The sequence below is a fragment of the Protopterus annectens genome, chromosome 5.part1 (assembly GCF_019279795.1).
Source record: "Protopterus annectens isolate FY-2018-M chromosome 5.part1, PAN1.0, whole genome shotgun sequence".
Lineage (NCBI taxonomy): Eukaryota > Metazoa > Chordata > Ceratodontiformes > Protopteridae > Protopterus > Protopterus annectens.
Window position 1 is genome coordinate 389,317,738 of NC_056736.1, and position 12,685 is coordinate 389,330,422.

Sequence of the window (12,685 nt, forward strand, 5' to 3'; positions counted from 1 at the left end):
AATCTTTTGGAAAGACTGATCAGCTATTTGTATCCTTTTATGAGCTTTAAGCTGGACCATATGGTTTCCAAACTGTTGCAGCTTGGATCTCAAAGGCCATCTCCTTTTGCTAGTCTTACTATGGTAAGTCATTGCTTTCCTGTGCAAAAGATATAGTGTAGTTTGTAAGAATAATAGTAGCTGCCCTACTTGATCACCTGTTACAGGATTACTTCCCACCCTCTACTCCTGCGTACTTCAACTTCTTTCTCCCCCTTTGCTTTAAGCTCTACTCTGCTGCATGAAATCAAGGGAGTTTACTTACCTATTTGAGCTACACCTCTCCTAGCTGACCAGTCTTCCTCTCTCAGTAGTCTTCAGGCTTCTGGCTTGGAAATGGTGTGAAGTATATACTCATATGTCTCTCTATTTATCCCTATGCTTATAAGCTGAGGTCATGTGTTGTACATACGACCTTGGAAATGTGAAGCTTTGGTACCCAAGCCAAGCAGTGATGACCTGTATGTCAGGAATACTACAACAGTGATCAGTAGGACATCTACTGTTAATTTCTTACACAACTGTACTTCTACGATTGGCTTATAACTTATTTTCAGGGTGGGGAATGCAACACATCTTTCTCATCCTTCTACAAATTTAGACTAGCATGTAGGGATCACATTCTACAAATAAGAAAACGTAGATATTTATGTATGACGTTACCAACTAAGTGCATTCTGTAACTGAGAGTCATGACTTATTTCGAAGTTTTAAAAGTGTTGCTATCTGTTATCTACAGAATTACAATTATCAAAAACCATTGGCAAATAAGGCTTAAGCCTGTTTCAGAGCTGAGTGATGATTATGCCATTATATGACACCTTTTTTTTTTTTTTTTTTTGCTGAGTGGGATCAGATGACCAGTGTGTTGTAATGAGCGTCTCAGAAAAGACAGATAAATGTACATGCAATGGGTAGTGTCCCTTGCAAGGCCTGCCACACTGTGTAATTTAAGGCCTGAGCAGTACATACCAAAAGTCATCAGGGTGATAATTAGGACTAACACAACATGACTTGCCCATACAGTATATTAAAAATTTGAATTTTAATTTTTGTATTTTAGTGGCTTCCCTTATGCCATCTTGTTCAACTGTAACAATCCAGCAAACATTTACGAGTACAACAGTATCTTGTCGGTCATTATTTCCTCTTTAGGTAAAAAGTAATGTCTTTCGGCTTTTCCCAGTTAGGAGTCGCTACAGCGGAACTCCGGTCCGCTAATGATTGGCAGTGGATTTTTACAGTGCCGAGTTTGCCTGCATTTCGCCCAACTTCAAGGAAGGCACACCCATTCACGCATGCACCTACCTGCATGTCTTTTACATCACTCGACCATGGGGAGGACATGCAGACTCCACACAGAAGGCACTCCAGCCGAGAATTGAACGGGAGAACCTCTTGCTGTGAGGCGACAACTCTAACCGCTGCATCACTTTAGGTAATCACTATATTCCTAGTTGTGTATAAGTAAAATATTGATACATAGATGGTTGATAATTTAGTCAGATGTCTTGTAAGATACAAAATGCTCTGAAATATTAGTCTTGGTTATAGAGATTTTCTGATGACTTAAAAATAAATCCTTTGAGTGTTCAGTATAACATTCATTTTTTTAAACTAAAATCATTGAGGTCTGGTTTTCCAAATCTGACTGCATTCTGTTTTCTTTTAAGCTATTAAATGAAACTTCTGAATCCAGGCACAGATGTGAATTAATGAAACAGCAGGAAGTTCAGTTAAAACAACAGGTAATTTACAACTTTTTCATTAAAATTAAGATTAATTGCAAAATATTTCATGCTTTTCTTATGTGCTTTTGTTCAGTGTCACTACTCACACAATTTTTAATTGTTTTTACTTGTTTTAGTCTTCGCTGCCACCGTTTCTGTCTTGTGTAAAGTTTTCTTTGGAGTAACCAACTCTGGTACTTCTGTGCATTTCCTGGAATTTTGTGTTGTCTCATACAGATGTACTTGGACCAGAACAGATGATCTGCTGTGTTAGGGAAATGCTGTAAAGCACATATGGCTGCCTGTTACAGTAGTACAGACTACTTGGGCTTTTCCTGTGGAAGATTTTACTTCAGAGCCCATGTACCCAGGCCAGGCAGATGCCCACAACTTTAGGACATCAGCACATTTTAATATAAAACCGGCATTTATGCCCCCACATCATCTTTAGATGTTCTTTCCATTTTATTGTTGCAGTATTCTTTACAGAAGGGATCCCCTGCCAAGGACGGCCCACCATTTAGCCAGTATACTAAAGCCTTTAGGTTACTTTAAAGTGTGCCGTACATCACTCGTATGTTCCCTGTGTATACCGTAGGGCATAAAGGTGACTTCTGGATGTACCATCCTCAGAAATTTTGACACCAGTCCGAACACCATTGTTTGTCAGTCTTAACGCCCACTTCGTTGCTGGCTCACCAAGCCTTTTCAGGTAAGTGCTATGTTGGGGTTTTTGGTATTATTGTTTTTAATTTTGTCTGTTGCTTGTGGGTCTCATGTCATCCAGAAAGGGTAAATGCTAGTGTGGGAGACTAATTCCCCATAAAGACCATCACAAGCAGTGCTTTTATCTCTGTGCTTCCCACAACCATACGTTCTGTTCCATTTGTCAGGCTTTCGTCCCAAAGACTCTCAATAGTCTACTTTCTTCTTTGGCCTTGTATTTAGAGAACCAGTGTCTTAAGCTTTTAGTGAACGACACTATAGGAAGGCGCTTCCCGCTCTGAGAGTCTGCCTTCTGTGAAGAAAGTCATGAAGTCTGTCTGATTCTTCCACTGTACTTCCTCTGACAGATGTCTCTCCTGAGGTTAGTGAAAGCCTGGAGGTTCGCCTGGCTCCTCTTTTGGATTCCTCTGCCGGGACCCCTTCGGAGGCCAGCATGGGTCTGATCTTATGCAAATCCCTCAAGGCTTTGCAAACATCTGCTTCGGATGTAGAGGGGGAGCCAAAGCTGATTATTACTGAAGGGCCTAGGGGTGGTGATCCATTTCCCTTTTGCAGTATTCATAACATTAGGGATCCCCTGCCAAGGGTGGCCCGATGTCCAGCCAGTAATCCAAAGCCTTAGGTTGCTTTAAGGTGCACCGTACTTCAACACGTGTGTTCCTCGTGTAGCATAGGGCATAACGGTGACATATGGATGCACCATCCTCAGAACTACTTTGCCCGCCAGCCCGAACGCAATTTCTTGATCATGTGCCTGAACACCAACCTTGCAGGTAAATGCTCCATTGGTGTTTAAGACTTGCCTTTTCTTTTTGTTACTTGTGGGATCTCATGTCATCCAAGAAGGGAAAATGCCAGTGTGGGAGACAGATTCCCCTAAAGACTGCCACAAGCAGTGTCTGTTTTGCCTTGGCGTCTTGCAGAGCCATATGTCCTGTTTCCTGGCAGGCTTTTGTGTCAAAAACCCTGCATAGTAGACTCTCTTCTTTGGTGCTTTATCTTGAGTCAGCATCTTAAGCTTCTCGTGAAAGATATGGTGGAGGAAGCTCCCTGCTCAGAGGGGCAGCCCTCAGTGAAGAATAAGGCCAAGAAGACTAGACTGGGCCTCTTCCAAGGTGAGTGCCCAGAGGCTTGCCCGGCTTTATCATTGGATTCCTCTGCCTCTGCCAGGTTGGAGGCCAGCAGAGATCTGATTTTAAGCGCTTCAGAGAAGATTTTGCAGACATCTGCTTAAGGCATTCATTGGGAACAACAGCTGATCATCTCCAAGGGGCCTAGGGGTGTTCCTTTAGATATTAGTCAGAGATGTTGTCCCTACTACCATTATTGAATGCCATCCTGGATCAGAGCCTTCCAAATTTTATAAGGCGGACGTCCCATTGACTAAAAAGCAAGACTAAGCACATTACTCCTGCTCCAAAAGACCCTGCCAAAGGAGTGGCAGTCCTTTAATCGGAGATTGTTTAATGCTCTGCCATTGAGACCACCTCAGGGAGCTTCTGTTCCAGCTCCCCCTTGGTTCTCTACTCCTCTTAAAAGACCCAGGAAACAGGATTTTACTGAGGAAGAGCCAGCTTCAGATGAAGAATCCCTTGCTTACTCTTCTCAGATTCACTTTCCTTTAGATTTCTGAGGAAGAGGAGTCTACTAGTCCTGAAACTCCCTTTGAAGAGATTTTGTTTGGGGACACAATCTCAAGGATGATGGACATCTTTAAATGGGATTGTGCTTAGGTTTCCGAGGTACAAAAAAAAATACTGTGAGTTGCTGCAGATGGACTCTCCTAGGCCTTTTGCTGTTCCTCTTGTTTTGGCTGCCTTACTGGCTACATTTTGTAATGCTTCTAAGACTCTCAGCCCCCTGCTCCCAAGGACTGTAAATTATTGTGCATCCTTCTGCTGACCCCTTAGTGGTGGTTGTAGCTTCTGACAAGCTCTCTCAATTGCTTACTTTATCCAAACTGATAAAGATAGCAGGACCATGGGAAGGCTAGACAAGAAGGTTTATACTTCTGGCTTCTTGGCTTTTAAGGCTGTGAATTATCAGACCGATATGGGCAGGTATTTGTTGGCCCTTTTATCCCAGGCCTGTCAGGTTATTTGACATTCCGGACTCTGAGGTTGACTTCTGCCCTTTCCCTGTTAGAGACTTCCTCCCTTTCCCTGTTAGAGACTTCCTCCCAGATGTTTCATCATTCCATCAAGTGTAATTATGTTACAGCAGGTGCTTCTTCTAGGGCTGTTGCTTATGAGTCTGTGATGAGGAGGTGTTGGCTTCAGCGTCAGCCTTTGTTTAATAATATTAAGCCTAAGTTGATGGATGCCCCTCTTGATAATAAACGCTTGTTTGGTGAAGCTGCTACTGCTTTAAGTCCCTTCAGGATATGTGTAAGGCATTACAAGAACTTAAACATGTTTTTTTCTCCTGTGCCTAATTCCAGAGAAATCACCCTAGTAAGTCAGCTTTTGTTCGCAGGCAATCTTGCCCTCCTCCTAAAGGTAAAAAAGGGTGGTAAGCAGGCCGAGGGCTTCTGCTAAAACTACTCAGACTTCTATGCCTCAGAAGTCTTTTTCCACATGTATTAGGTGCTCTCTGACTATCCTGTTCTTCCCAGCCACTTTCCTCTTTCTCTGAGTCTTGTCTCTGTTCTTGTTTAGCTACAGATTACTCAGGATTCCTGGGTCCTGTTCCTTATTCGCTAGGGGGTACTTAATGGTCTGGAAATCTCTTCCCCCTTTTTATGGGTATTCCTCAGCCCCCTCAGGAACAATTTTCTCTTTCCAGAGGTGCTTTGGGATCTTTTGACTCCAGAGTACTATTCAAGAAGTGCCCCTCTCTCAAAGGGAGAGGGGGTTTTACTTCAGGATATTTCTAGTGCTCAGGAAAGAGGTTACTTGGAGATCGCAGATATACCCCAGGGATTACCTCAGTGTCACTGCTCAACAGAGGCACAGCAAAATAATGGGTATAGTTCCCCATACTAAAGGGGTGGCGTAAGCCACAAAACTATGGGCTAGGCTTGTAAATGCCCTCGGGCAGATAGCCTAGTATGAACCTATGAACCAATTCTAGACCTCTGTCATCTAAACACTTTTCTGAAGGTGCCCTCCTTTCCAAATGTCCCTTCAGACTTTGTTCCTTCTGCTTCCTCAGGCTTGTATGGTGTCTCTGGATCTCAATGATGCTTATCTCCATAATCCAGTTTGTCCCCTTTTCAGGAAGGTTTTGTGTTTCTCTGCTTCCTGGCATTTTCAGTTCTGTGCTTTGACCTTGGTCTTTTCTACTTCCCCAAGGGGATTCACCAAATGCCTCGCTCCTGTGATTGCAGGATTCATAGGATCCAAGTCTTTCCTTACTTGAACAATTTCTATTACAGGCAGCCTCTCCAGAGATCGCAAAATCTTCATTTTACCATTTCTCTTGTGCAAAGTCTGGGTCGCAATAAATTTCAAAAAATCTTTTCTGACTCCTTCTCAAGACCATGTTTTTCTGCAGTGCAGGATATACATTGTGCCTATGGTTGCATTCTTGCCTACTCCCAAAGCCTTAACACTCATTTCCTTCTTTCAAATGTTTCTTCCTCTGACTGATCTCTGCAAAAAACAGGGAATTTCGGAGAGCTGTGGGGTTCATGGGTATCTACCATCAGTATTCTCCCAGTGACCAAACTGCACACAAGAATGTTTCAGTGGTTTCTGAAGTCAGTTTGGCTTCAACATGCACATATCCCCTAGAATTTGTAGTTCCTCTTCTGCCTTGTCTCAAGAAGGAACTTCACTGGTGGAACCAGCAGTTGTCTCAAAATCCAGGGCTACCCTTTCATCCTCCTCTTCCCTCTCAGGAGCTGTTGACAGATGCTTCAGATATGGGGAGGGGACCACCTTTTGGTTCCCTAAAGGTGCAGGGTCTGTGGTCGCCTCTTCAACAGAAAGAGCACATCAGTGTTGGAGATGAGAGCTCTTCCGCTGGTGCTTCAGGCTTTGCATCCTCTTTTCTCCCCAGGACCTCTCAAGGTGTTTACAGACTGTCACAGTGATGTAGTATGTAAACAGACTTGGGGGGTGGGGGGGCAAGATCTTTGCTGGTTAACATTCCTAGTGTGGGATCTTCCTAGCCGGTATCAAGTGACTCTTCAGGCAGTTTACATTCCCTTAAGTCAAAATATTGTGGCAGACGCACTGAGCAGGTCCTTAACTGAATTCCATGAATGAATGCTTCACAAAGATGTCCTTCTGGACATTGTCCACCAGTGGAGTACTCCTCAGATAGATCTTTTTGCCTCCCCTCTGAACAGACAGCTTCCTATATTTTTTTTTTGCCAGAGTCCCAGGTCCTCTGGTTTGGAAAGTGGACGCCCTGTCTTTCTTGGAAGGGAATGTTTCTCTACACTTTCTATCTCCTTACTCTGCAAAGGTCCTGTTCATAATTCAACAGGATGCTCCCAAAATCTTGTTGGTGACTCTTTTTTGGACGAGACAGCATTTGTTCCCTCTTCTGCTTTTATCCAAGGACAGTCTTTACAAGCTACTTCACAGTATGAACCTACTCAAAGGACGTGGACTCTCATATCTATCCCTATCTGTCCACTCTTCAACTGTCGTAGGTGATAGGATTTTGATTCCACATAGACATCTTTTTTTTTTGAGGACATGCTACTAGGAAATCCTACTTATCCAAATGGAAGAGGTTTTCTATTTGGTGTCTTTCTCATAACCTGGATCCACTTTCTGTAGATGTTCTTTTGGTTGTATCTTATCTATGTGACTTGCTCAATGCTGGGTTGGTTTACGCCCACTTATCAACTAACTCTGCTTGTCTGCCTTTATCTCCTCATTTAGCTTCTAGATTTGAAGCTAAGCCATTCTTTAAAAGTGTCATTCATATTAGGCCTCCCAGGAAGCCTGTTCCAACTCCCTAGAATCTTAATTTTGTTTTGGAGAAATTGACTCCGGCTCCTTTTGAGCCTGCTGCTTCAGCTTCCTTGCAACATTGCTCGTGGAAGACAGGACTCTTAGCCCTTCTGCCAGATGGGTGTGTGAGCTTTAAGCCCTTATGGCTTGTCCTCTTTTTTTGGTATTTCATAAGGACAGGTTGTTCTTGCGCACTTATCCTTTGTTTACGCCTAGATTGATGAATGAGTTGTCCCTTTATCAGTGTGTTCATTTACCTACTTTTGTCCCTTTTCAGCAGTCTGCTATTGAGAAGGTGGTACACACAGATATGCATAGGCAACTCAGATTTTATTTGGATAAGACTTAAGACTGTTAGGAAATCTGATCAGCTTTTTGTTTCCTTTCATGCTAGGTCCCTAGAATTAGCTGTGTCCAAGCAAACTCTTTATTCTTGGATCTCTAAAGCTATTTCAAATTGTTGTTTTCACGGTAAAAGCCTTCCTTGTCCTGTTGAGGATCATAGGTGGTTACTAGGCTAACGGCCTCAGGGCTCTTACAAGCCTAGCCAAGTTCAAACCATGTTCCCAGAAAATCAGCATGTATTGCCCCCGTCCAAGAGGGACACAGATGGAACACCAGCATGAATTTCTGGATACCCATCCAGATTGCACTTAAATAGGGTCAACGAGGGGCTTTGTTTAACATGAATAGGAAGCTTGTTCCAAAGGTGGGGCAACCTCTTTGAGACAAATTTATCTCTCCAAGTTTTGTTGATGTTGCATACCAGGTTAAAGTCCTTTGAGCGAGTGACCCGTGTGCCATTTGACTTGGTAATGTGCAGCATTTCCATCAAAGCTGGGTCAGAGGTTACTTTGAAAGGCACAGGTTGCCTCTGAGCAAGTCTGTATGACACAGAGTAAAGTGACAATGATTTCTGTCTGTCTGCATAAGACAGATCTTGAACACCCTGAATTTTCTTCTTAAGGAACGTTTGTAGTCTCTCCAGTTGCTGCAGGTGTTTGGAAAGGAAAATACCAAAGAGACAGTTGTACTCCATTATTGGCCTGATGAGGGAAGAGTACAGGGGGTTATAACCTCTCTTTTTTTTTTTTTTCTGGAGGCAGTGCCCTTGTTTGAGTTGAGCAATATAAAATGCCCTTCTTACCACTGGACACATGGTGATCGAAGTCAAGGTTGCTGTCAGCCTGTGTGCCCAGGTCTCTCGCCACTGACTGTGTGCTTTAGGGCTTTGCTATTGATGTGGTAGTTGCAAGAACATCACCCTTGGCAGAGGGAATGATGCATTTTTTTTTTGCATTAAGTTTAAGACCATGACTTTGGCACCAGTCATTAGTCTGCATAAGACATTCTTGCAGGATGTTGACATCGCTAGGGGTTTCAGTGATCGCTCCCAGTTTGCATTCATCAGCAAATTGTCAGCCACAGTCGTTTAGTTTTAGGCTATACTTTTGGAGAAGTAGATTCTGAATAGTAGTGGGTCCCAGAACCATTCTGGTTACAGTTCTGCTGGAGAAGATGGAGTCCCCTGTTTTGACCGTACAAGTTCGATCAGTGAGCCAGTTTGCAAGTCTTTTGGGTTTCTAATACCATGACGGGAGTGGACCCCCATTTCTAAGTCAGAGTAAGATTAAAGTTCATGAAGTTAGTATTTTTTCAGTCTTTGTCAGCTAGAAGTGCTTTTCACAGCACCTGTAATGTGCCCGGTAATGACCACTCCTGCAATCCGTACCAAGTTGCATCTGTTGGTAACGTATCTAAATATGAGTGTAAATTCTTTTTTGCAAGACCCATTGCTCTTACTACTATTGAAACTGTCTGGGTGTCTTTCTTCCACATTGCTCTCATTTCTGCCTGCAAATCTTGATATTTTCTGACTTTTTGTCTTTCTGTATGCAAGACACTGTAGTCACTGGGTGTAGTGATTTCAATGATCAGTGCTACTTTTGTCTTCTATTCATGGCCCACTATATTGGGTTTCCTCGCATCTATCTCTTGAACTGTTGGTAATGGGTGAGCCCATGTGCTGTAGACTTCATTTTCTATGATGCTTTGTGGCTCATGTTTCCAGTGTTTTTCGGCCACTTCAGTACCATAATGTTTGACAATCTCCAGTGCAACAGTCGTACCACATTATTATGCCTTTCAGTATACAGTCCTTCTGCCATTAGTGTGTCACAACCAGCAACAAGGTGTGCGACTGTTTCAAATTCTGTTTTACAAAATCTACATTTATCTGTTTCTCCCACATGTTCAATGGACTGTAAACCAGCTTGGGCCGCCAATATTAATTTTTCAGCTTTTGGTTTGAATTGGTCTCTCCTTAACCATTCCTACTTCGATCCTGATCAACATGAAGTTCTTCCAGAAGTTTTCAATTCTTGCAGCTATGTTTATACATTTTCCACATTTCTTGCCTTCTCATCTGATCCTCACCTTGTATTTTTTGGCACAATCAGCTGCTGCCTGATTTTTTTTTATCTACTTCTGGTTTGATTTCCATTTCTCATTGACGCTGATATGCTTCTGCTAGACTAAGGGAAGTCATCTTAGATTTATTCTCCTAATGTTTTAAAACTTTCACTAAGTTTGGGTCTTGTGAGGTCAGCAGATGAGTGCAGTCCCACAATTGTATATTTATACATGTAATCAATTTCAAGAAGGCCCATACCTCATTTGGAATGGGGAATATATAATCTTGGTATGCAGTGATTTTTATAAATCATTTGAGCATGAAGCATCCTTGTTTTCCTGTCTAATTTATCCAGCACATTTTGGGGCCAGTCAGTCACTCCAAAACTGTAAGCTAGGACAGGAAGAGCAAATTGGTTTATAGTTTGAATTTGTTCCTAGATGTCAACACTGTTTCAGAATTGGTCTTCTAAACACATTCCTTACTAAGTTTTTTTATTCTCATCATGTTTTATTGTTGATCCTTCATCAGCTCCCAAATATTTATGTACTCCTCCTTGCTCAAGTTCTGTTATGTCACATTCTTGTCCCAAACTGATCTTTTCTTGGTGCTGCAGTTTTCATGCTTTCAAGGTTGCTTTTGCACATTTATCAAGACTAAATTACATTTTTGTATCATCTAAAAAAGTTTTGACTACTTGCAGTTCTGCTTTCAGTTTCTCATCTAATGATGCCCGAGTGGGGAATTCTGTCAGAGGCCTTGGCTAAGTCTAGGTAGGCAGTATGCACAGGTCTGCCATCATCTAGGGCTTTGGTGACTGTCTCGAAGAAGTCCACCAAGTTTAACAGGCACAATCTCCCCTTGACAAAGCTAAACTGGGTGGGGTCAAGCATTTTGCATCTTGGTTAGTAAGGTCCATGATGATTTGTTCCATGGCTTTGCAGATGAGGCTGGTCAGGCTATTGGGTTTATAGTTCCCAGGCTTTGCAGATGAGACTGATCAGGCTAATGAGTCTGTAGTTCCCGAGGTCTGTGGATCCACCCCATTTGTTAAAGGGATAACGGTTGCTGTTTTCCATTCCACTGGGATGAAGTCATTGCTTCAGCTGTGATTGAAGAGTGCTCAGTGGTGATGCTAATTCCTGATGTTATGTAGTCCAATCTCGCCTTCATTCTTATCCCTGGGTTCGGAGCCAAACCTCTGCTATTCACCTCCAAGAGTCCTGCTTGTTTTGTCGTTCCTTCAGTGCCCGTGTGCTACAGGAGAGGAAGAACAAGCTCATTCTGAAAGGACTGCTTAAATACGCCTTCATGGAAGACTTGGTGAAGTCTTCCAGTGCTATATCCTCTCCAGCTAAAAAGGACAAAAAGACTGCTAAGAAGCGCTCTACGGCTGTTTCTTCGGAGCCGCCAGAGAAAGTTGCTAGAACAGCTTCTCCTTTTTCGGCTCCATTGGCTTCGGTGCCGACAGAAGGTAGTGTATTTACTGTCTGTATCCGGCTCCCAGCCTTTCAGAGCCGGTCACAGGTATTTTGGTTCAGAGCCGGTCTCCAGTTGTTAGACCGGGTTCTCCTTCATGTCAGTCTCCCTCTGTAGGGAGATCCAGATCTCCAACTATATCCTCGAGGTCCCTTTCCGATGAGGATGTTGATAGTGATGACGAAACTGCTTGTCATCAGTGCTGGCCAAATTAATTTAATCTCCGACCCAGTGGCTCCGGAGACCATGGCCTCTTCATAGTTTGTTCCTCCGAGCCTTTCTCGGCCCTCTGAGCCAGAGTTGTTGGTTCCGTCGGGCGCCGTTAAGTCTGTTCCAGTAGCTTTGCCTGGCGCCTCTGTTCAGATTTCTGCTCTGACCCTGTCTGTTCCGTCCACGGCGTCAAGGGTCCACAGTTCCCCGGTCGGACCCGGGGGGGGGGGTTTCAGATCGATCTTCATCGGTTCCGAGCCTTCCTCTTGATGCTTCGTCTCGGGTGAGCTTGGACCCAGCATCTGCTTCGGACCTCATCTCCTCGGCACCAAGGGCTGCTACCATATCCTCTATGGGTTAGTAGACCTTCGTGGGCCGGAGGAATCAGCCTTAGAGGTTATGAGGAGCGTGCTGGCTAGGTCAGCTGCATCCTACGGCACCGACACTCTGCCCCCTCTGGCACTGGTGTCAGTTTCAGATCACCCTCTATCCTTGGACAGTGGAGACCCAAGGCCTCAGGATACCTCCATGAGTTGTTCCCAACTTTCTGATGTCTCCCCAGAGTTTTTGCCTGAGGAGCCCGTCCGAGATTGTGTAAGAGTAAACACACAGACTCCTCGGATGAGTCTCTCACGTCCGACACCGACCTTGAGGGGTCTCCCAAGTAGTTTTTTGAAGATATCTCTTTTTCAGATATCCTGGAGATCTTGAAGCAGAGGTGTGGCTGGCCCTCCAAATTCCCTTCTGATGAGGAGTCTGTTTTCCTGAAGGCTTTCTGGTCTCAACCTTCCGCCTCTTGGGTTTCTCCCCCTTTCGATGAGCTTCTAGATCTAGTCTGTCGAAAGGTGTGGGAAACTCCTGACACGGTGGAACCGATCCCTAGGAGACCAAACAAGTTTTTATCCGCTCCCACAGACAAGAAATATCTGACAAAAGGCGTTCCAGTAGATGCCATGGTGGTGGCAGCGACCACCACGAAGGAACTTGCTGAAACTTCGTCTACCATCCATCCGCCTAACAAGGAGTCTTGGGCCATGGACAGGTATGGGACGTGTGCGTTTACCTCAGCGGCCTTTACTCTGCGGTCGCTGAACTACTTGATGCATTTTACAAGGTTCCAGAGAGATCTCCTAAAAGAGCTAGGAGATTCACTACAGGGTAACGTTTCTGATGTGGCA

General features: G+C 43.9%; 1 protein-coding gene across 1 annotated transcript in view; it reads left to right on the forward strand.

The window, feature by feature from the left end:
* The window catches only part of LOC122803170 (gamma-taxilin-like), a gene marked incomplete at its 5' end in the record, with an annotated part of 754,895 nt that overhangs the window by 453,275 nt on the left and 288,935 nt on the right, over positions 1-12,685 (forward strand). The window contains one exon of the mRNA XM_044072786.1: positions 1,713-1,787. Coding sequence (XP_043928721.1) covers positions 1,713-1,787 — 75 coding nt within the window. The remainder of the gene's footprint in view (positions 1-1,712; positions 1,788-12,685) is intronic.